This window comes from Diabrotica virgifera, chromosome 8, assembly GCF_917563875.1.
Source record: "Diabrotica virgifera virgifera chromosome 8, PGI_DIABVI_V3a".
In the NCBI taxonomy this organism is placed as follows: domain Eukaryota; kingdom Metazoa; phylum Arthropoda; class Insecta; order Coleoptera; family Chrysomelidae; genus Diabrotica; species Diabrotica virgifera.
Window position 1 is genome coordinate 6,879,807 of NC_065450.1, and position 25,580 is coordinate 6,905,386.

Consider the following 25,580-nt stretch of genomic DNA (forward strand, 5'->3'; position numbering starts at 1 on the left):
TCACCTGTAGTTTATTTTTTATTAAGGGTTGAAAATTCAAGGACGAAAAAAAAGATGTTGGCACCTCATTGATCGAAATCTTTAAAACAAATGACTGTATTCGATAGGAAATAAAGCGCTGAGCAATGATCACCTATTTTGAACATTGATCAGGCTTTTTTTGCACTGAAAATAATTATTAAAGTTGCAATAACATTACCACGCACGCGCAGTCCATTAAAAATTTTATATCTAACAGGAGCCCAGTTCTTTAGCGCGGTAAAAATTTTAAACCTACTGTGAAATCAGTGCCTTCCCGAGTTTTGCTAAATTACTATGTTACGGCTAGTATTTCTGAAATATATTTATACCATCTGAAAGTTAACAAAGTGCTCACGAAAGGACACACATTTCCAGGGTTTAGTCATTAACAGATAATTTTGTATTAATTATTTGAAAAATTTTCAAGGACAGTCACTCTTCAATCTCATCAAAACTCTTGCAAGCTTTTTACTCTTAGAACGAATCTTTTTCTTACAGTGTTGCGCGATTTTGAATAAGTAATAAATTATAAGTTCTGACCTAGAAAACTCAGAATTGATTTTTACATTATAATCACACAAAGCGGTTATAGTTAAATTTGTTGCTATCTAGAGAATGTAAAGATTATTCGTGATAATAAGAATTGTAATATATTTCTTTGTTGTGGATATTAGGACTAATATAAAGCGTCGTTTAAACACAACGATAAGTCACAGCAACTAGTTGTGATGACAAGTTGAAACGCTGTTTAGACGCTGCGATTCAATGCGATACCACCTTCAACCCAACTCCAACTTTGTTGTGCGATGCACCGTTTACACACAGTGATAAGTTGCAACAACTCGATTGACCTTGATAAGTTGTTTGATTTATCGCTGTGTTTAAACGACCCTTAATCCAAGGAGACTAAGTCAGATCACACTATGGCAACTGAGCATCTTAAAACATATGTCTTATTATATGCATTGTTGTCAGGTCTAAAAGTTACTTTTTCTCGAGTTTTTTATACCTACCTAATAATACTATTATAATTATTATATTATATTATATTATATTATATTATATTATATTATAATAATTATACTATCATTTTTTAAAAAGGAATTTCTTTTTTTAAGCAATGATACTATTATATAAAACTGGTGATTTTTTCCTTCGCCATGCGACGGGGGATACAATCAATTGCCCTGTACAGTCGCTGCACTCAATTTTTTTCTGGCATCCTCTAATTTTATTTGACAACCAACGTTTTCTGACTCGTACTTTTTTTTTTAATTTTATAACTATGAGAAAGACTGGATTGATTTGGCTAATTTTGATTTTGAAATATTTTTAAAAGTCGTGTTCTCACCATAGATATAATAACACAATAGATTAGGCCAGGTCCGAAAAATAGCCTAACGCGGAGAAGTTCGGGTCGGTGGTCTATTTATCTCTCTCTACCGGCGCTTAGCTTTCTCTCTCTAGCATATGATGGCTGCCGCCTCTGTGTCACTGTCGTTCCATTAAACCCACCTCTTGGTAGATACGCTCACACTCGCACGACAGACAAATATAGCTAGACTACTGTACTTAACCCGCGAGTAGCCGCGCCGTTAGATAGAATCTCACATTATATCCTTTTTCGCGATAATTAACTTGATGAAAAATTTTGCAATTTTGAAAAAATTTCGTAAGTGCCTCGAGGAAGGGTGTAGTAATACGTAGGACTTTTTTTATTTTTTTTTCTTCTTCTTCTTTTTGTGGAAATTATGGCTATGGGGACAGCCAATTAGCTTTAATAATTGTTATAAATAATATTTTTATTATCTGGACCAGAATAATATTTCATTGTTTATATAATATAATAGGTACAATAAAAAGTATTTTTCAACATTTACTCTGCGATAAAGTTTAAAATTCAAAACCCTCCAGTGATTGACAGACTCCTAAGCCTAAAAAGACTTTGGCCAGAAGACCAAGCTGCTAGGTCAATTCCAGAGAGTCGTCAATCGTCAATGGACGACACCTGCCACAAGCCAAGAACTTATACCATATAATTACGGGTGATTCCATTTCAAATCACTCAATTTTGGATCAAAAAAACTTTTGGATCTCCGATTTGTCTGAAAATTTGTATATATATAGCATCTGAGAGATGTAGAAATAAAACATTTAAGGTCGAATTGTCTTCTTCTTCTTTTCTCAAATTGTTATTTTAAGCGATTTTATAGTGATTTTGTATTTATTTAAACAAATTTGCATTTTCTATCGTAAAGTATCAATGGAAAACATACTATTTTAATACAAGGGACTCAAAAATGTCATCTATATGGCATTATAGGTATAGGTAACAAGTTATTTGGATTCAAAACAGGTTTTTGATCAAATTTTATAGTGTAGAAAACGTTAAAATACCGTCATTTTCCTTCATTTCCAAAATACAGTCAAACCCGCTTATTGGAATAGCCTTTGTGCCAAGTAAAAGTATTCCTATAACCGGGATATTCTAATAACCGATCATTGGTTGCTACTATAAATGTTTCAGGACCTCAAATTTCTATTCCTTAAACCGGGATATTCCTTTAAGAGGTATTCTAATAAGCGGGTTCGACTGTACATCATAATCGATTTGGCTGAAAATTTGCCCACAGATAGCCAAAACATAGGACTTTAAGTGGTTAGAAGGATTTGAATTATATTACAATAATAAAAAAGTTACATGCAATATCATGGTCAAAAATATAGGCGGTTACTGTAAGTATAATTAACTCAGAAAATATCGACCTCACGACAAAAATTTTTAAAAAGAAATTGTAATAATTGTAAATACGATTTATTTTTAACAATTTCAGTTTCTACCATTTTTGTGGAAAAGTTAAAAATGGCGGAGATATTGTACAAAAACGGTTCTCCTTTAAAATCAAGATGGTGGCTAACGTAACGGAGGAATTCATTCGCGATTTTAAATTTAGACTACTTTTGACCCCCCTAAAGATAAGAAAAATAAAATTTTGAGCAGCTCGGCATGCAAGGTCAAATGCTATCCCGACTGGACTAATTATACTTTTGAGTATTTTGAGTTTGTATTGTAATGTAATTCAATGCTCCTCCTAGCGGCGCCGCTTGGTACACTTCGCGTCATATAAAACTGGTACACTTTTTTTCCCAATGTAAACCTGTGTTCAGACTGACAATTATTGTTCGTGAATCACTTCGTTGTTGCCATCACAGATAACGCAATTGCACTAAATCTAAATACAAAAAAATAACGTTTAAAATGTATATTTCGAATAATTGTAATACATATATTTAAATTACACACTTGTTCACTGTAAAAGTTATTCATTTTGTATTAATTTCAAATTAAATTTTTCATTTTTCCAGTGTGTTTTATGTATTCTACACAACTTAATGCAGTTTTGTCCTACAATTTACGAGAAACCAATCACACCTCTCGATTTGACATTAAACATAATAATTTAAAGTCATGCCAAGATTTATTATCTATCATTATTTTTGAATTGAAATATTTTTATAAATTATAATAAAAACCGAATCAATGTATGGATACTTAATTTAGATGACGGAAAATTACAATAATTGTTTTAGTTTTTAGTGTATTAAAAAATGCGGTCTGTCGCACAGCCCCGTTTTTACCTAGTTTGATATAATATTTTCGTTGAACTGGCAACTTTGCCCTAGAAATTGGAATGACACTTGTGACAAGATCAACTTACACAACTTGAAAAACACGATTTTCGGTTATAAGAGTTGTACCAGTTTTTTTGACGCGAAGTGTACTATCGTATCTCGGTTAACAGAATCCTGACTCTTGGTCGAAATTTATTTTTATTCATTTTGTCATTCCCCGTTAGAGGATAGTCTAACCACACTCTGCTGCAGATATTTTAATATATGCAGTTCTTCTTCGTTTCGAGTTGATTCAGTTCAGTCTACTTGCATAGCCTCTTTGATAAGGGGTAGAGACCCCGAAACACGGTGTCAGAGGATGGCAAGAGACTCGAATTGAATCAAAACGAAAACGATTATTTTCTTTTCTAATTCAAATCATTCTAACCACTTAAAGTCTATCTGTGGGCATATTTTCAGCCAAATCGATTATAATGTATTTTGGGAATGGAGGAAAATGTAAAAATAGTTATTTATGATATAAGTGTTAAAAGTACACGTTTAAGGCACGCATGTGAAAGTTTTCAGAATGAGCGAAGCGAGTTCTGCAATTCACATGAGTGCCTTAAAAATGTACTTTTTAACACGCATATCATACAATATTTTTTCTACAAACGTAATTACAGGGCAATATCCACAAAAACTTTTACTTGAACTTGACTGACATTCCATTTTTATATTTTTTTGACATTACATCAAAATTGCCTATACGGTCAATACGAACTGCAGTGCCATACAAATTTTAAAGCACTAGTGCCTTAAAGTGGCATAACGATCGTATGGAGTGCTAAAAATTGCATTTTTAACACGGTTGTAGAAAAACGATATTTAAACGTTTTATACACTATAAAATTTGATCAAAAACTGATTTTCCATCAAAATAACTTGTTATAATGCCATATAATGATATTTTTGAGTCCCTTCTACTAAAATATATTTTTTTTCATTGATACTTTACGATGTAAAATGCAAATTTGTTTAAATAAACACCAAATCATGTAAAATCGCATAAAATGACATTTTGAGAAAAAAAAAGAAGAAGACATTTGACCTTAAATACTTATTTTGTATTTGCTGTCTTTTTCTATAACAAAAGTTTGTTATTTATAGAAAAAGACAGCAAATACAAAATAAGTGATTGATGTGATCGTTCATGGGGATTTTGATGTTTTGCAGAATTGCGTGGATGTTAATTAAACACCGAAGTACTTCTAGTCAGTTTTATTTTAAAAGAAAACTCAATAATTCTACAAATAACTTAAACATCAAAATCAACATTTATTTTTCTTTTGACACTTATTTTTGCTAACAGTTGACATCTGACACTTATATAACATTGTTTCCAACTACATCATACAATAACAAAAATCCCCTAGATTTGCCGTTGCTTATTTTTACTGGGTATTCAACACCCCCCCTCAACGGTAAATCTCCTAGATCTAAATTAATTTTTTATTCTAAACCTAGCAACTCTCTAAATTTTTTAAACAGAGTTAAACCTAATGGTTTTGTACATATGTCAGCCTGTTGGTCACTTGTATTAAGATATTTTAATACAACAATATTTTCCTTAATTTTATCTCGTACAAAATGAAATCTAATATCAACATGTTTTAGTCTCTTATGAAATTCCGGATTTCTACTAACCCTTATAGCGCTTTGATTGTCTGCATGAATTAGAACCGCTACATAATCAGGTTTTATTTTTAAATCATACATTAAGTATCTTAGCCAACATGCTTCACTCACACATACACTTAGTGCAACATATTCAGCTTCAGTAGAGGACAAACTGACTGTAGACTGTTTCCGTGATGCCCATGACACCGTGCAATTAAAAACTTTGAATACATATCCTGATGTAGATTTTCTATCAGTACGGTCACCTGCCCAATCTGAATCTGAGTACCCTACTATCAAATTTTCCTGTTTATATTTATGTTTATAGTATATCAAACTCATAGTAACTGTGCTTTGAATATATCTCAATACTCTTTTTATTGCTACCCACAAATCGTTACTTGCACATGTTTGATACCTGCTTAATATACCTATAGCTATACACAAATCTGGTCTTGAGCATAACATTGCATACATCAAACATCCTATAGCAACTCTACATTTCTTTTCTATCTCTATGCTCTCAGATTTTTTTCGTTTGAGAAAATCGTGGTGAAAATTATTATCCATTGGTGTTGTTGATGGTTTGCAGCTTGACATGTCAAATTTCTTCAAAACATTTTTTAAGTAAACAGTTTGATTAATTTTTATTTTGCCTTCAGACAAATTTTGAGTTATGCACATACCCAAAAAATGTTTTATTTGACCTAAGTCGTTCATTTTGAAGTTTTTGTTTAAAATGTATTTTATTTTCTCAACTTCTTGATCATTTGTACCTGCCAACAGCAAATCATCAACATACAGCAAAATGTATATCCTACCTTTTTCATTTACTTTAATATAAAGACAATATTCATATTCAGATCTTGAAAAACTCAAATTTTGCATCAAATTATGAAATTTGTCATTCCAATTTTTAGGTGAACTTTTCAAACCATATAAGGATTTTCTTAATTTGCAAATAGTGCCCTCTTTTTCTTTAAATCCCTTTGGGAGTGAAATAAAAACATTTTCTTTAATATCCCCATTTAGAAATGCACTACAAACATCTACTTGATGAATTTTCATATCAAAAGTATTACACATGGCTAAGAAAATCCTTATTGATGGTAATTTTGCTACTGGACTATAAATATCATTAAAAAACATACCAATTTGTTGAAAACCTCTAGCTACCACACGAGCTTTATATTTCACTACTTTACCATTTTCATTTTTCTTTTTCTTGAACACCCACTTGCACTCAATGACTTTTTGACCATCACTACTTTGCACAAACTCCCATGTTTCATTTTCTAGCAACGCATTTATTTCTGATTGCATAGCTTTCTTCCAATTTTTACACTCACTACTGGCCACTGCATCATCATACGTCTGGGGTTCTTCATCATCACTAAAAGTCAACAAACTCATTTCGTCATCATCCAGAACATAATCATCATATCTTGAGGGTCTTTTTATATGTCTTCTCAGGTCATATCCATGCTCCTGCTCTATTTCATTCACATCTTCAACACTGCTATCAGTTTCGAGGTCACTCTCACTGCTTTCTTCTCTATTATTTTGAGGTTCTTCTGCTTCACTGTCATCTTCTTCTGACTTTATCTCCTCACATATCATCTGTATGTTTTTATTCATGTCTGTCTCCCCATTTTTTATTTCTATGGTTTTCTCGGGCAAAAATATGACATCTCGATGAATTTCAACTTTATTTTTGTCTGGGACAAATATTTTGTAACCTTTTACATCCTCACTGTAGCCAATAAAGAAACCAAGCATATTTTTTGCATCCCATTTTAATCTCTTCTCTTTTGGGACATGCACTGATACTCTAGAACCAAAACTCTTGAGTGTAGAAATATTATTGACTTTCTTTTTGTACCATAATTCATAAGGTGTCACATTTTTTATGCTACTAGGGCCTGTTCGGTTTAAAACATACACTGCTGTATGTATGGCCTCTGCGCACAAGTTTTTATTCAACTTTTGCCCTTGTATCGTAGTTCGGGCTGATTCAACTAGGGTTCTATTTTCCCTCTCAGCCCTACCGTTCTGCTGAGGCGTATACACTACTGATCTCTGATGTTTTATGCCTTGATAGTCAAGCATCTCCTTTATTTCTTGGTTCATAAACTCTAAACCGTTATCTGATCGTAAATTTTTCATCTTGCAGCCTGTCTCTCTCTCGGCTAATGATATAAAATTTTTAAGGTGTTTCTTAACTTCTGATTTATTTTTCATGAAATACGCGTACCTATAATTTGTATAGTCATCCTTTAACAACAGGAAATACCTATTTCCCCCTAAAGACTCTTCTTCCATAGGGCCACATACGTCTGTATGCACTAATTGTAATGGCTCACTTGCTCTTGATTCACTTAACTTGAATGGTATTCTGTGTTGTTTACCTGTTAAACACTGTTCACACACGAATTTTTCGTCTATAAAATCAATGTTATTTTGCCTTAAAAAGTTTCTCACATATGTAGTATTTTGATGTGCTAGTCTGCAGTGCCAAACTCTCAAACTTTCTGTTGTTTTTGCAGAATTACACTCTGATAAAAATACATCTACTAAACAGCTGTTTTCTTGAACTTGACCGTCAGACAAGTTTTCGTTAGGGGTGCGTTCCGAAATTAAAATATTTGCAAAGGTTTCAGTGTTTTGTTCTTGTGAGAATAACATTTTGTATAATTTGTTATCCCGTGTTGCCAATGCTCTTATTTCTCCTTTGTCATTATAAAATTCACATTTTTCATTGTTTGAAAACATCTTATAACCTTTATCTAAGGCACATCCAGCTGAGAATAAATTAAATTGTAAATCTGGCACAAATAATACATCTGACAGGGTTGACTTTATAAATTTCTTACCATTAAATGCCCATAGAGTTATTTTTCCAATACCTTTAACTGGTAATTTTTCTCCATTTCCGACTTTTACTTGTTTTTTATAGCTTATCTCTATCAATTCTTCAAACAGATCTTGATTCCAGCACATATGTTCGCTAGCTCCTGTGTCCAAGCACCATTCATTTTTATTTTTCTTACTCCCAGTATATACCATGAATGCATTACTGTCAATTTTATTTTCTTCTCTGCTTGTCTGTTGTTTTTCATTTTTATTTTTATTAAACCAACACTCTTGTAAGTTGTGTCCTCGTCTTTTACATTGACTGCATACTTTTATGTCTTTCTGGCTATTATTATCTCTCTCTTTCTTCTTGAAAAAGCAATTTTTCGCAATATGGCCACCTCTGCCACAAAAATGGCACTTTAATCTGGTTTTCTTTTGCCCTTTAAATTCTCTGCTTGTATCACTTTTCATCGCCAATGCTGTGCTGCCCTGTGCTGACTTACTTCTTTCTTCTTCGATAAGTAGTCTTGATGTAAGTTCATCTAGGGTTTGTTTATCAGATGGTACGGATTCCCATGCGGATCGAAAATGCTTATATTCCTCTGGCAATGCCATAAGTATTTTTGTCATGATCATTTTATCGGACAGCTCTTCACCAGCTTGCTTTAGCTTATTTTTTATCTCTTCAAGCTGTGATATGAATGAGGCAACATTTTTACCTGATGAAAACTCCAAGAGAAAAAACTTTTGTTGCATTAAATGAATGCTCACCTCTGACTCTTTGTCGTAGACAGACTTCAACTTTGTCCACATATCTTTCGAGGTCTCACAGGATAAAATGTGTGTCATAGGGCCTTGCTCTATTCTGGTTACTATAAATTCTTGTGCTTTTGAATCACTAGCATCCCATTTCTTTTGGTCATCTCCAGTAGTGCTCGGTCTCACAGACTTTCCTATTACTATGTCATAATAACCACGGCTTTTTAGCACTACCCTTGTTTGAAATTTCCAGGCTACCCAGTTGTCACCACCACTAAGTTTCAAGGCAGCCGATGAATTTTCCATTTTTCGGATTTATGTTTTTCTTTTTTTATGTATATATACTCGAGCTTCTTTTTCACCTTTTTTTCAGCTTTTCTTTTTTTTATTTTCGTTGGCCGCGGCAAACTACCGACACAGGCTCTTCAACACTGACTTTTTTACTGGCGAAATACTCACGAAACAAGTGATCTGGGCCATAACCTGATGTTTTGCAGAATTGCGTGGATGTTAATTAAACACCGAAGTACTTCTAGTCAGTTTTATTTTAAAAGAAAACTCAATAATTCTACAAATAACTTAAACATCAAAATCAACATTTATTTTTCTTTTGACACTTATTTTTGCTAACAGTTGACATCTGACACTTATATAACATTGTTTCCAACTACATCATACAATAACAAAAATCACTTGGATCTAGGGATCCCACCTTAAATTTTTTACCTTTACCATGCGAGATGCGCTATGTACCATTACGCAGATGATTTTATTTGACATTTTGTTTCTCCTAACCTAACCTGTATCTTTTACAGATTAAAAAAGAAGATCAATATATAACCAATAAAAATAACCACAAAATAACTTATCGTTTTCTTAGGTTGTTCAAAATTTCAAAATATTTTGAGAACGATTTCAAAACGTCAAACTTTGGTTAGTTAAAAAATGTGATTTTCATTACAACCAATAAATTGTGGCTTAATCCCATATAAACATAATATTTAAATTAAAAAAGAAGTTTAAAAAAGTTTCATTGTAAAAGATTTTGCTATTTAGTTGCAGTAGTGGGAATAAAATGTAAAGAAACACACAAAAAACCAGTAGCAGTACTCAATGTTTGTCAAAGAAAACAAGAAATAAACTTTTTGGAAGAGGAAATGAGGAATAGACTTTTTGGAAATTAAAATAATATGAAGGATATTTTCTTTTAAATTAAGAATTAGTTGTAAGTTTTTTATTTATGAGAATTGCTAGTCACCATTTTAATCACTTATTTTAATCACTTATTTTAATGATAATTTCGATAAGACTACATAAATGAAAGATTATAATTGGTTAATTAAATATCTAGCTTAAATCTAATAGTTGTCAAATAAATTGTCAATTTATTATTTCTTGAAATCAGGAAACAATTATCCATTTAATTTAATAATTTTAATATATTTTTTTGGAGTTCTCCTAACCTGCGTTTTAATACAATCCTTCCTCAAATTTATGTTAATCAGGGCCTTGATTTTTGACCCTTCGCTTCGTTATCAAATGTATTTGCTTCGCATCCTTTAGTATACGAAGCGAATACATTCATTAACGAAGCAAAGGGTCAAAAATTGAGGCCCATTTTTATTATTCTTAGTTGTAATTGCATTAGTAAAACTTGGTTATTGTTGTGAATAATCATCAATAATGATTTACACCTTGTTTTTATTGTTGTTTCAATCAATAGTATATATATGCACATTAACTAATCTACTTATCAGAGTTCAAAATTATCGCAGTTTTAAATAAAAATAAAACCAATCTGATTATAACGTTTATTATAAATTAAAAAAAAACCAAAACCAGTTGTTGCTGAAAGGATTTTATTCTAACTTGTTCTTTAGCAATAATTGAGCTGCTAACAAATCTGCTTCTTGAGCTGAGGGTTTGTTCAGTGTTAATTTCTTCCCTTTTGGTTGTTTTTTTGTCCTATATAATCTCCTCTGAGGCTCTATTTTTTTGTTAGGTGGTATGTTTTTGATAGAAGCTGATACTAAAATAATACAAATTAGAACATACAATAATTTTCAAATATAGCCCTAATTATACCTTCTGGTAAACCAACATGTGATTTGCGGTGGTCTCTTACAGCAGCAAGGCATGGCCAAATTGGTGCCATATTTCTTTCAAATACCTCAATTTCTTCAATAGAATTGACCAACTTAATTTCGTTTTGTAGCCGAGCCATTTCATCCATAATTTTTTGTTTCCTTTCACAAATTTGATCATAATAATTTTTTTGTTGCATTGGCTTATTAGTGGTAATTGTTTCAATTAAGCTTGAGATTTCTTGATCTTTTTTGTTAACATCCATGATAAGATTATTTTCTGCTAAAAAGAAATATTTTTTAATAGAATTGTTTGTGCTTAATTACGTTTTTAAAAATATGATATTTAAGCATATTCATAACACCGTGACCCCTACAGTTATAACAGAAACTACCAAAACTTTAAGAAGCTATTATAAAACTTTGCATTAGTTCTTTCAAACTTTTGCCAATTTTGTTATGATTTTTTTATCCTATATATCAAGATGAAAAATACGAAACAAAAAGTTAATTTCTTTGATCTTCTGATCAATCAATTACAAAATAATTCTCACAATTTTGACTTCTGTTAAATGTCCATATGTAATTAAAACCGTAACTCATTCCAACCACAACAACTGCAATCAAGCCCACAAATGTACTCACTGTAGGAATACATAAAGTATTTTGACAAACTCATCTTATTTATTTATATATTTCCAGAGCTTCTGTGGAAATTAACAAATAATTAATTTGATACACTGATTTTTACACCAAATATTTGAACACGAAATTAATATGCAAGAACTTACCAAGAAATGATTCTTCTTCAATGATCTCAACAGCCTTTGGTAACTGGTTTATATATCTGCAAACCAAATGGATATGTTTGCACATGTTCCATTTAATGGAGTTATCGAGACACGAGCAGCTAAAATGATGTATGCAAGTGTTACATTCATCACAAATTAACTTGCATGTGCAATCCAACTTAACTTCCTCAACTGTATACATCTCATTAGTTGAAGATGATGCCACAGTATAAGTTAAATTATTATAAATAACTTTTTTAATGTCCATTGTTTCGCTTAATTTATGTCGGTGTCTTAAATCACTTAACTTGGTGGAAACTTTACCTTTGTACAATATTATTACTCTTTCGAACAGCTTGTCTCTAACAAATTTCATTATTCCATCAATAGCTTTGTCAAGTCTTTTCACAAATTTACCATGTAGGTAAATGTGCTTGATAGTGCGATGCATACGCTCAATATGCATGTTGGTGTTTATACCACTATTGAGTCGAAAACAATATGCCCAAAACTCCGGTTTTGACATATTGTTATCCTTATAATATTGAGCAAACTCTAATGTCTCCACACTCTCGTTTAAAAATAATAAAAATTTCTCCTGTATGTTGAAAAAAGTATTTATCTCTCTTTCTTGCATTAGTAATCTTAAAATTTTGTAAACCTGTACCTACAAAATATAATATCTGTAAACGTAAAAATAAAACAAAAATATGACTAGTAACCTTTTTTTCTGTCAATTTGTTTAAGTTTTTTCTCCATGCACGGTCTACATGCCAAGCACAAAATAATCTATAACAAACAACAATAATTATAATACTAATAATAAGAGAAAATGTTTGATAAAATATATTATTGAAAAATAGTAACTTATATATTTACCTAAAGTTAGGAGGGTACATTACTTCCAACCAAGCCTTATAATAAGCCTCAGCCATATCTGACATAAACACTTTTGCTAGGATTTTATATCCTAATTTTTCTTCAATACATTTAAAAAAAATTTTGAATACAGCAACATCTGACCGATTGGAAATGAGAAATGCACATGGATATCCTTCACGTATATCATCCAATACAAGAAGGGTATGTAACTCGAAACCATATCCATTCAACCCATGGGTGCCATCTATGCATATACAGTCATTTCCAAACTTTGCAAGTAATTCTTTTTGACCATCTGTCATTATAATTAAAGCGAAGTCTTCTTTTTTCAGTTCTGGATATTCCTCAGAAAGACTATCTTGCCGTTTATAAAACGAAACACAGTTATTTAAGCGTAACTCGTTAACCCATGCTTCCACACTAATGGCATCATTTTCATGCCTTACCGAAGACGCATTAAGATTATATGACCTTTCAATGTTAAAAAGATCTTTTTTCGTTAGAAGGTGCATTCTTTGGAGTTGGCATTGGGAGACTGAATCTCTAACGTCATTTAAAATAACTTGCATTGGCACTTTTGAAGCTATTTTTGCTGCAATTTGATGTCGTTCTTCTTTTGTTAGAAAAAGGTGCCCTAAGTCCTCTACTTGTTTATGTCCCACATGCGTTCCACAGTAATTAACAGAATATTTTCCATTTTTTATGGTAACTTTAAGGTTAGCTGGACAATATCCATTAATCTTATTTGTCCCTTGTCTCTTTAAATGACGAATGTTTTCTCCTCTAGCTTTATAATACCCTGATCGGTGACAATAGTACTCAAGTTTTGTAGTAGTTTCATTTATGTTTTTATTTCTTTTATTTATAAACATTGAAAAAGTTTTTTTTTCCATCTCCAATTTCCATGTCTAAAAATAAAATATACATTCCTGCAGTTCATTTTAAAAGCACAATGATTGATACTAACCTGAAAAGTCTCCAATGATTCAAATTTGTAAGTTTCATGTTCAATATTAATACCATGGGTATTATTGTAGTGTGCAATTAAAATATCCCTACCACTTCCCAAATAATTACAAATATTGCACTTGATTTGTATTATTTTTTTATCCCTGTGGCATTCCGCATGCTTTTTTAAAAGTGCTAACAAAGGAAACTGACTGCCACATTTATCACACAAATATTGTCCATTGTTTTGCCTTGCCAGTAATTCTTCAGATTTATCTGAAAATTGGACACCATTTTATTTTGTTCACAAGAAACTATTTATTCTTTATAAAATATACAAAGTCTTAATCGCAGGAATAACTTATAAGAAAACACAGTAGTTAGTAAGTACACAGTAACTTAGTACATAACACTAATCACGAACAAATGAACAACAAACTTAGTACATAACACTAATCACGAACAAATGAACAACCTTTTATTAAGAACTAGTGTACTCCCAGTAACTGCACAAGTACGTACATAAGACAAAAGTACGTACTGATGGGACATGAAGTATGTACAATGTACATACTTTGCTGTACGAAGTACGTACTAATACATACATTTTCCAAATTATGGTACATACCTAGTACGTCTGAAGGTACGTACGGAAGGTACATACCTAGTACGTACTGAAGGTACGTACCTAGTACATATTGAAGGTATGTACCTAGTATATACTATATGACATATGAGGCTATGAGAGCCAGAGTGGCCTAACTGATTTTAACATTACATAATCAAAGAAAATGATCAGAAGCTAATAATGTCGGATTGTTTTAGTAGTTTTATGTTGACCAAGAATCATTATTGATCAAAATACAATTACTAAAACAATCGGACATTGATTGCTTCTGATCATTTTCTTTGATTATATAAAGTAATGTTAAAATCAGTTAGGCCACTCTGGCTCTCATAGCCTCATATATACATAATATTATGTACATACTATACACACTTATGATAATTTATGTAAATAAAAGTAAATATAGGCGAATATATCTTTATTATTTAAAAAAAATAAATTCAATTTTTATTCTGATTCCTTTTCCTTGAAAGTTTTTAAGCATTCCCCGGCTCTCCTCAACCATCGTCCAATTTCTTGCTCCGCCACCTTCTTATCACTACATTTTTGACTTTTTATTGCAGCTTCTATAAAGAAAGAATATCAAATTATAAAACTGGATACTTTTAATAAATAATATTTTATCACAACCATTATCAACTGAAGCATTAGGTAATTAACCCATGGAAATACACCCATATAAATAAATAATACATACTGCTAAATGTATGTCTGCCTTGTGTTTTTCCGAAAATCAATTCATTTTTTGAAGTGCTTAACTGCTCTAAATATTTAGAGATTTAGAAGTGGGTTGTTTTTTATAATTTAAAAAAATCTGTTTTAAGACTGATGTCCCTCTAGTACCCTTAAATGGTTTATTTTAAGCCCAATAATTTATAGTTAAATGTATAGTAGGTACATAATATCTTCGTTACATAATGCATTTAATTACAGTCTTAAAAATCAAAACATCTTACCCACTATAACTGCAGCAATGCTGAATTTGCAAATGCCTGTTTATTTCGTCTTCCAAGCCTAGTGCCTAGTCTTCAGTATGACTATATAAGTTAAAAAACACTCGGCTGAATAAGATAACAGAAAACCACACTATATAAGCACCAACACCAAAAGTAAGTAAAAAAAATCTAAATGAAACTGTCTTGCAATGAATTATCACATCAAAACTGTACTCGAGGTGGAAAATTCCTAACCAAATAAATTAGGTTTAACCTAACATAATAAATATGCTTTAGCTCTTCTTTCTCATGGTACATACTTAAGACGTAATAGTACATACTCTTCTGTACGTACTAGTATGTACCCCAGTGTACGTACTTAAAACGTACATTTTACATCATGTACTTACAGTACCAAAATTGTACGTACTCAAAACGTACTGTGCTGTTAACTTGTGCTTGTACTTAGTTAACATTAAACATAATAAAAAAAAACTCACCTGAATGTTTATGTTTAATGTGGGATCTCAAATTATCAAGTCGGGTAAAATTTATGCCACACTCTTTGCATTCATTAACACCTGACCCAGAGGGTTTTCTTTTTCTTGGACATAGAATGTCTAATTTATCTAAAAACAAATATAGGTCCATAGATAAGAGGGTGGTAAATATAGGTCTATCAAAATTATCAATACATAAATATCTAATCAATCATTCACCTGCATGTTTTCTTTTTACATGAACTCTCAAATTATAATCATTGGAAAAGTTTTTCTTGCACTCACTGCACTGAGCCATTTAAATAATTTAGCAGCAGATCTTAATCCACAACAAATAAATCAACAATAAATCAAATAGATCAACAATAAATATATTTTATATTTAATGTAGTATGTATATTGAAGTTGTCAAGTTGACATAAGATATAGGTTAGGTTAGGAGGAGCCGGAAGGCGGGAACAAAAATGCCAAAATTTTAAAATCATAATATGCGTAATGGAGCATCGCGCAGCTCGCATGGTAAAGGTAAAAATTTAAGGTGGGATCCCTAGATCCAAGTCAAAAATCCCCTAGATTTGCCGTTGCTTATTTTTACTGGGTATTCAACAGATTTTCATTCAGTCATTTGTTTCGAGCTTCTGTCATGTGTCACATAATATTAATATATCTACGTCATACGTTATTGGTATTGCCATGATACAAACCAAAGACGTATGACGTAGATATATTAATATTATGTGACACATGACAGAAGCTCGAAACAAATGACAATCGATGAAAAGCCTCTTTCTACTTTTTTTACATATTACACAGCAATTTTTTTGTATGTTTGTTAAAGACAAGTTACATTTTCCTACTATTCTTTGTATGTACTGGTGGCCGGTGGGAGGGGTTTTAACACCCAAACCACCCCCTGGGTGCGCCACTGGTGCCATTAGTATGAGATGAGTAACAGCCATAACAGGATGTTTCTGTCGCAGCTTAAGGTCTGTTAAGAAGACTTATTCTGTCTGTCGATCTCACTCTATCTATATATTTAATATCGTTCTGTATTTTCTTGTTTGATAAGATCTACGTACCCAATCGTCATTATTATCATGCAAATTACCTTTTTGGAATCCCTAGTTTGTCCATAAATACCTATATAAGTAGTACACGTTGTTTTTTAATGCAACCACATTTTAAAAATTACGTTTGTTTTCTGTTATCCACCTTGTTTCAAAATATAAAAGATTGAATATAAGAAATAAAACAAAGCAGGATTCGTCCTTTAAATCGCTGATACGGTAGCGAGGTTTGATAATTGCATTGCAATTTGCAACCCAGAAAATAAGCTAGCTTCCAAAATAAGCAACTTGTTACAGAATATGTTTGTTTTCAATCAGAATTGTATTGATAATTTTCAAATAACAAGTTCAATAGTTAATTTCAAAGTAAGCTGCTTATTATTACAATGTTAATAAATGCTGAAAGTTATACCTACTAAGTGAATAAAACGTTAATGGAAGCCATCGAGATGAATTATTACATATTATTTATAAATATTTACTTAAAAACGTAACTTATTTCAAACAATTTTATACTGTATTGTTCTGAAGCTATTTTCTTATGGCAACTTAGGATAAAACGCCAAATAAATTTAATTTCACACTTAAATTGTGGCTGATAGCCAAATAAAATAGTAAATTATAATTGGTTTAACGATATATACTGAAACTTAGGCAACAAGGCAACACTGTATAATCAGCTGTCTATCAAGTCAGCCAACTTGTACATTCATAATACTCCAGTAGAAGGAATAGAACTATTAACAGAGAGAGAAAAAAATTACTTCTAATGCAAATTGTTGTTACCATCAGCAGTGTTGCCTGAGTTTCAATATTTATTTAAATCAACGAACTTGGTTGAAATATTACATATAAATGTAAATATTTAGAAGTTTATCTCGATGGCTTCGATTAATGTTTTTTTCCATATTAGATATAAGTTCACCATTTATTAACATTTTAACAATAAGCCCCTTACTTACAAATTAACTATCGAATATATAATATATGTATTTATTAAACCGATTAAAGGCAAATATGCACCTATATATAGGTATATTTTTTTATTTTTAAAAATAAAATGCAAATATTGAGCATAGTTATTTATTAATATTATCTTGCCCAAGCATACTTTCGATCTAAGTATACCTTCCCAGAATGAAGACATTTACTTAAAATTAACGATACAAATAACATACACTGGACAAAGGACAAACAGATTAAAATATTTGAACGAGATAACATTGTTCAGAAAATATTTGAACGAGATAACATTGTTCAGAGTTTGGTGGTAAAAATATACGGTGATGAGTATACATTAATAACTGGCAAAATAACGGAAAACAGTACAGTTGTGAAATAAATAGATATGAAACCAGTAGAGGTGGGAAATTATATATAAAAACCTAGAAATTTACCTTATATTGATAGTTTGGCTACGTATCGGAGTCAAATTATGACAGAATTTATAAAATTTTCCTGCCACAGTTTGACTCCTATACGTCGCCAAACTCATCCGATACGTCTTAAGGTGAGAAACTATGAATATAATGTAAATTTATAGATGTCTATTGATAATTTCCCACCTCTACTAGTTTCATCTCTTTTTACCTCTCAACGTATTATGTTTTCCGTCTTTTGCGTTATTTTGCCTGTTCTTAGTGCACTCATCATACTGTATACCTATTCAGCAAGAATGTTCTTATTATAGAAACTAGCTTCAACTCAATTCAATTATCAAACCTTGCTTACGCATGATAACGCAAAAGATTGAAAACATAACACGTTGTGTAATAAAAAGAGTTGAAACTAGCAGAGGTGTTAAACTATCGATAGGAACCTATAAATTTACATTACATTACATACTTCACCATCTTTAGACAATTTTAGTATGAAAGGAGTATGACAAGTGCCACTGTTACACAATTTTATAAAATTCTCCTGTTACAGACGTCTAAAGGTGAGAATGTAATATAAATTTAAGTATAGCTTCCTATTGATAATTTTACATCTCTACTAGTGTCATCTCTTTTTATTTCACAACGTGTTATCTTTTCTCTCTTTTACGTTATTTTGCCCGTTATTAGCGCGCTCATCACTGAATATTTTATAAATTCTTGGCTTGTGGCAGGTGTCGTCCATTGACGACTCTCTGGAATTGACCTAGCAGCTTGGTCTTCTGCTTCTGGCCAAAGTCTTTTTAGGCGTCTGTCAATCATTGGAGGGTTTTGAATTTTAAACTTTATCGCAGAGTAAATGTTGAAAAACACTTTTTATTATACCTAATAAATAAACAATATTTTAAACTTATTTTTATTTATAAACATATTTTCCGTATATTAATTTTCGATATTGTCAAAAATAGAGATATTCTTGAACAAGGAGCACATTATTTAGACACTTTCTATACAACTAATAACGCATTTGATATCTGATGAGATTCAATGTATAGAGTAGGTATAGAGATCTTCCTCCTTACGTGCGGTTTCATAATCAGTTAAAGTGGACTTTAAATTTTAAGTTGGTAACCTTATCATATGGGGCTTTTCATTCACAGTCATTTGTTTCGAGCTTCTGTCTTATGTTGTATAATCCGTGTATATTAATATTGTACACAGATTATACAACATCTGACAGAAGCTCGAAACAAATGCCAATCGATGAAAAGCCCTATGGGTAAATGTCAATTTTAAAGTGTTAAACATCAACTAAAGTTCACTTTAACGTTGACATTTACCCATATGAATTATTGCATTGATAAAGGTAATATGAATAGTCTCCCGTTTTATACCGCTCACGTGGCTTTGGGAGTGTAGCAGGGTAGTCTGCTATTGGCTCCGTGCGTCTCCCCTCTACTTACAGTCACGTGACACACTGTCAGATTTTGTCAGGACGTTTTAACATTGAGTCTTATGGGATTATTTTGTTAAACTTGAATATTTTATTTTGTAGTGATAATAACCGAATACAATTGTTAGAATTCATTAGTTATTAATTTATACTGTAATTTATAGTGCAACAAAAATATTTTCTTTTTCGTTAATAAAGATTTATTGACATAAACTGCGATAGTGAGGTTATGTATACAAAATCAAACTGATAATCAATATTGGAAATAGAAGAATTTATATCAGATTAAGTGCGTTTTTATTTTCTGTTTATATTAACACATAATATCACTAGCGTGACAAGGAATTTTTTTTAAATGTCTCATTTAAACATACACAAAGCGTCCTGATAAAATTTCAAAAAACCGCCACCATGAGCAGGTCGGTCGATTTTGTTTTGATACTTTGTTAACGCTCAGAGCGAATATCTAGGGCCTACGGTATACAAGGAAGGTAACACCTTCAACCACCTTCAACAGCGTGCCACGCTTCAACCGCCTATTATTACCCCTGGTTTTACCCAAGGTACTCATTTTATTCAGGCTGAGTCGACCTGGGGCCTATAAAAATTTTAAAAATGTCTAGTTGTTCTTGCCGGCGGTAGGATTTGAACTCCGGACCACCGGCACGCGAGCCAAGCACACTACCGCTTAGCTACGCCGGCCTCGGCGTAGCCTTAGCCATTTATTTATTAGCCTTAGCCTTTATTTATAGTATCATGGCCTTAGCTATTGATAAAGGTACCAACTTAAAATTTAAAGTTCACTTTATCTGATTATGAAACCGAGCGTTAAGTCGTGTTCTCACTATTAAATAATTTGATTAAACAGTTTGAGCAAACTCCGGAAGTACGTCAAAGTGGCGTCACAATTGCAGTTTGTTAAAATTTTAAAATCTGTGTTTTCACTATCAGTCTAGTTTGATCAAATTTTTTTTATTGAGTTGTCTAACTTGTTTGTACTTTACTTAAAATTAAAATTTTTCATTATTATCCTTATTATCCACAATGAAAACTCAGAATGTGACGTCACTAACTTTCAGTTTGCTCAAACCAGTTTGATCAAGTGGACCGTAAAGACCGCGTCCCACCATCAAATAATTTGATCAAACTGGTTTGAGCAAACTGAAAGTGACAGTTAGTGACGTCACATCCTGAGTGTTCATTGTGGATAATAATGAAAAATTTTAATTTTAAATAAAGTACAAACAAGTTAGACAACTCAATACAAAAAATTTGATCAAACTAGACTGATAGTGAGAGCACAGATTTTTAGAATTTCAAAAAAACTGCAATTGTGACGTCACTTTGACGTACTTCCTCAAGTACGTCAAGTTTGCTCAAACTGTTTGATCAAATTATTTGATGGTGAGACGCGGCCTTGATAGTCGTGACGTCAAATCAATGTTGGCTACTCTGAAAAGTTTCCAAACAAAGCAAAAATTCACACGTGGTGTTTGTTTTGGTTTTTATAATTGGAATATATTGCTTATTGTAAGATGTTTAATTTTTACAAAATGGTAATGTGTTGGGTGGTGGGTACCCGTGATTGTAATCAATGCTCATAGTATATTTCCCACCATATTTCCATATAGGACTGGTTAAGAACCTGAAGAGCAGTAAGTACTATGTAGTGTGTAAATCCTTGATTTTGTGTAAGGACATTTATAAAATTAAAAGCAATATGATTGATATGACTAACAAGGATTGTGTCTTAAGAAAAAATGTGCAGATTATTGTTAAAATAAAATAAAATTAAAATGGATTACACAAATCACGTGTATAAACAATTCACAGACGTCAAACCTTTGCTTTGTTTGGAAACTTTTTGGACCTTTTGACGTCGCACTATCACGGTTCATTATTTGATAGTGAGAACCAGAGATATGTCAACAATAGATCTGGCTAGGGATATGCTACTCAATGCATCGGCCTCCTATACTGTGGCATCGGGGAGTAACCAAAGATATTATACACATAGATTTGGTCAACTCCGAAAAATAGCGTAACGCGGAGCAGTTCGGGTCGGTGGTCTATCTATCTCTATCTACTAGCGCTTAGCTTTCTCTCTCTAGCATATGATGGCTGCCGCCTCTGTGTAAAGGCCGCGTCTCACCATCAAATAATTTGATCAGACAGTTTGAGCAAACTCCGGAAGTACGTCAAAGTGACGTCACAATTGCAGTTTTTTTGAAATTATAAAAATCTGTGCTCTCACTATCAGTCTAGTTTGATCAAATTTTGTGTATTGAGTTGTCTAACTTGTTTGTACTTTATTTAAAATTAAAATTTTTCATTATTATCCACAATGAACATTCAGGATGTGACGTCACTAATTGTCACTTTCAGTTTGCTCAAACCAGTTTGATCAAATTATTTGATGGTGGGACGCGGCCTTAACTGTCGTTCCATTACTCCCACCTCTTGGTAGATACGCTCACACTCGCACGACAGACAAAGATAGCTAGACCACCGTACTTGATATTGACGTTACACCCCGATGCATTATTTAGCATATCCCTAGCCAGATCTATTCTTGACATATCTCTGGGTGTAACGCCAATATTAACCCGGAAGTAGTCGCGCTCACTTCTGTAACGTGAATAGTCGCGTGTTAGATTCTATCTCAAAATTGGAATTTAAATACGGATTTACAACAAATTTTTATTTTATATTATTTCTAACAATTATTAAAGCTAATTGGCTGTCCCCATAGCCATAAATTCCACAAAAAGAAGAAGAAGAAGAAGAAATAAATAAATAAAAAAATCCTACGTATTACTAAACCCTTTCTCGAGGCACTTACGAAATTTTTTCAAAATTTCAAAATTTTTCATCAAGTTATCGCGAAAAAGGATAAAATGTGAGATTCTATCTAACGGCGTGACTACTCGCGGGTTAAGTACAGTGGTCTAGCTATCTTTGTCTGTCGTGCCAGTGTGAGCGTATCTACCAAGAGGTGGGAGTAATGGAACGATAGTGACACACAAGGTAGATTATTGCATACTATCTATGAACTATGGAGACCTGTAAGAAGGAGTGGAAACGCAATGCATCGTTTGTGGGCTAACTTTTCAACCTCTAATTCAACTTTCAGCAATCGCCGCTAGAGGCGCAAGTGTTCGAATAGGTGCTACAAATACATGTGGTGTTCCTTTCTGCATAACTATTATTGTTATTATTGTCATTATGTCATTCACTCATGTCAATGTCATGTCATTGTCATATCATTATATCACAGTTTGTCAATCATAATGTATGTACAATTTTAGTTTATTAAAACCTTTAATTCTCAAGGTTTTCATTATTACAATTTAATAAACTAAAATTTATTCAACAATGGATAAACTACTCAAGCCTGATCGACTAGACATCGATTCCAATTCAACAAATGCAACACAACTCTGGACACACTGGAAGAGAACCTTTCAAAACTTTCTAGAAGCAGCTAATGTTTCTGAAGACAAAGATAAACTGAATTTATTGGTGAATTATGTAAATCCTGTAGTATATGAAGCTATAGGTGAATGTACCACCTACACTGATGCAACTGCTACCTTAGAAAAACTATACATAAAACAAAAGAGTGAAATATTTGCCCGGCACACATTATCTACACGAAAGCAACAAGTGGGTGAGTCCATTGATCAATATTTACTAATCTTAAAACACTTAAGTAAGGATTGCAATTTTCAAGCAGTGTCTGCTGATAGAAATAAAGACGATTACATCAGGGACTCTTTTATTCGAGGTTTAAGTGCTTCAAATATTAGGCAAAGACTACTTGAAAGCGCCACTTTAACATTAGATCAAGCATATAATTCAGCCAGAGCTTTAGAAATGGCCCAACAACAATCAGATTCATATATTATGTCAAATTCTATTGTAAATTCTATTACTACTGATAACACCCTTCAGAATACTGCACACGAAACTGATCAAAACAACTCGACTAGCGCAGCTACCTTTTCAAAATGCTGGTTTTGTGGAAAAAGTCGCCATACTAGAGATAGATGTCCTGCTAAAAATCACCAATGCTCTTGTGGTAAATTCGGACATTTTGAGCAAGTCTGTAAAAGTAAGAATCAAAAACAAAAATCACATGTTCATAACAAAACATCTGCTGCTTTAGTTGGAATGCTATCTGCTGCTTCTCCGTCCTGTTTATCAAAAGCTATAATAAAAATTCATGTAAATAATTCTGAGGTTGAAGCTCTAGTAGATACTGGTAGTACAGACAGTTACATTTCAAATAGTATTGCCATTCAAAATCAACTACAAATATTCCCTACAAATTTAAATGTACAAATGGCTTCCTCATCTTTAAACTCTCCAGTTTGCGGCTTTTGCATTGTTAACCTAAAAATATCTGAACATACCTATAAAAATTTTAAACTTTATGTTCTAGAAAACCTATGCTCAGATGTCATAATTGGTCATGATATCCTTAATAAACATTCTGGAGTGCAGTTCAATTTTGATGGTAAGAAACCTCCAATTTCAATCTGTAATCTAACAACAGCAATTGTAAAACCATACCCACTGTTTGCCCATTTAACAGGAAACTGCAAACCTATCGCCGTAAAATCAAGACGCTATTCCTTTGAAGATTCCAAATTCATAGACACTGAAATTCAAAAATTATTGAAAGAAAATATTATTGAAGCAAGCAATTCTCCATGGAGAGCACAAGTACTAGTTACTAGTAATACAAATCATAAAAAACGTATGGTTGTCGATTATTCTTTAACTATTAATAAATTTACTGAACTAGATGCCTACCCTTTACCAAATCTCGAAATTTTAGTAAATAAAATTTCTCAATATGAATACTTTAGTTCAATCGATTTACGAAGTGCTTATCATCAAATTCCCATACTAGAACATGAGAAAATCTATACTGGATTTGAAGCATGTGGCAACCTCTATCAGTTTACAAGAATTCCATTTGGTGTCACCACCCTAATAGCACACGACGTCCAATGGACGTCCAAAATAGGTCCATTTTTGGTCCTAACGTCCATGGACTATAAATGGACGTCCTTTGGACGTCCCATGTTGGACGTCCTTCGGAAGGAATAAATATGGACGTCCTTTGGACGTCCGACGTTGGACGTCCTTCGGACGGAATAAAAATGGACGTCCTTTGGACGTCCGACGTTGGACGTCCTTCGGAAGGAATAAATATGGACGTCCTTTGGACGTCCGACGTTGGACGTCCTTCGGACGGAATAAAAATGGACGTCCTTTGGACGTCCGACGTTGGACGTCCTTCGGAAGGAATAAATATGGACGTCCGACGTTGGACGTCCTTCGGAAGGAATAAATATGGACGTCCTTTGGACGTCCGACGTTGGACATTCTTCGGACGGAATAAAAATGGACGTCCGACGTTGGACGTCCTTCGGATGGAACAAATATGGACGTATATATACTGGACGAAATACGGACAATTCCCTAATAGCACACGACGTCATTTGGACGTCCAAAATAGGTCCATTTTTGGTCCTAACGTCCATGGACTATAAACGGACGTCCCATGTTGGACGTCCTTCGGAAGGAATAAATATGGACGTCCTTCGGACGGAATAAATATGGACGTCCTTTGGACGTCCGACTTTGGACGTCCATACTGGACGAAATACGGACGTTTTATGAACGCTTATATTGGACACATTATACCAATTACGAGATCAAATAGCAAAATAATTCAATAAAATATTAACTTGCGTTAACTTTACGTTAATGAAATACAGTCAAACCTGTCACTAACGGCCACTAAAATGAAAGAACTATTGGCCGATATAGAAAAGTGGTCGTTATTGCCAGTTTTTGTAGCCTAGATATACAGTACAACCTGTGTTACTGGCCACCTGTACTAACGGCCAGTTTAAAAATTCCCCAAACCAATTATATCTAGACTACAAAAACTGGCAATACCGGTCACCTTTC

General features: G+C 32.7%; 2 protein-coding genes and 1 long non-coding RNA gene across 3 annotated transcripts; all 3 read right to left on the reverse strand.

Annotated features, from left to right (window-relative positions):
* Positions 1 to 1,797: 1,797 nt before the first annotated feature.
* Positions 1,798 to 17,424, reverse strand: LOC126889659 (uncharacterized). The gene is made up of 2 exons (XR_007700125.1): positions 16,544 to 17,424; positions 1,798 to 2,126 (listed from the first exon to the last, which is right to left on the reverse strand). It is a non-coding gene; the product is annotated as an uncharacterized LOC126889659 (long non-coding RNA).
* On the reverse strand, positions 10,556 to 14,435 carry LOC126889657 (uncharacterized). Its single transcript, XM_050658166.1, has 5 exons — positions 12,683 to 14,435; positions 12,526 to 12,592; positions 11,804 to 12,470; positions 11,014 to 11,295; positions 10,556 to 10,957 (listed from the first exon to the last, which is right to left on the reverse strand). Exons 1-5 carry the CDS (start codon positions 13,576 to 13,578, stop codon positions 10,788 to 10,790), a joined length of 2,082 nt encoding a protein of 693 aa, XP_050514123.1. The 5' UTR covers positions 13,579 to 14,435; the 3' UTR covers positions 10,556 to 10,787.
* On the reverse strand, positions 14,665 to 16,272 carry LOC126889658 (zinc finger protein 510-like). The gene is made up of 3 exons (XM_050658167.1): positions 15,916 to 16,272; positions 15,697 to 15,825; positions 14,665 to 14,827 (listed from the first exon to the last, which is right to left on the reverse strand). The coding sequence occupies exons 1-3, from the start codon at positions 15,992 to 15,994 to the stop codon at positions 14,709 to 14,711; spliced, it is 327 nt and encodes a 108-aa protein (XP_050514124.1). The 5' UTR covers positions 15,995 to 16,272; the 3' UTR covers positions 14,665 to 14,708.
* Positions 17,425 to 25,580: the final 8,156 nt, after the last annotated feature.

Coding starts and splice junctions, on each gene's coding strand:
- LOC126889657 (XM_050658166.1), bottom strand. CDS start 13,578: ATGGAAAAAAAAACTTTTTCAATGTTTATAAATAAAAGAAATAAAAAC. Junction 11,296..11,803: donor TGAAGAAGAATCATTTCTTG/GTAAGTTCTTGC, acceptor ATTTCTTTTTAG/CAGAAAATAATCTTATCATG. Junction 10,958..11,013: donor ACATGTTGGTTTACCAGAAG/GTATAATTAGGG, acceptor GTATTATTTTAG/TATCAGCTTCTATCAAAAAC.
- LOC126889658 (XM_050658167.1), bottom strand. CDS start 15,994: ATGGCTCAGTGCAGTGAGTGCAAGAAAAACTTTTCCAATGATTATAAT. Junction 15,826..15,915: donor TGTAAAAAGAAAACATGCAG/GTGAATGATTGA, acceptor ATTTGTTTTTAG/ATAAATTAGACATTCTATGT. Junction 14,828..15,696: donor CATTAAACATAAACATTCAG/GTGAGTTTTTTT, acceptor CTTTCTTTATAG/AAGCTGCAATAAAAAGTCAA.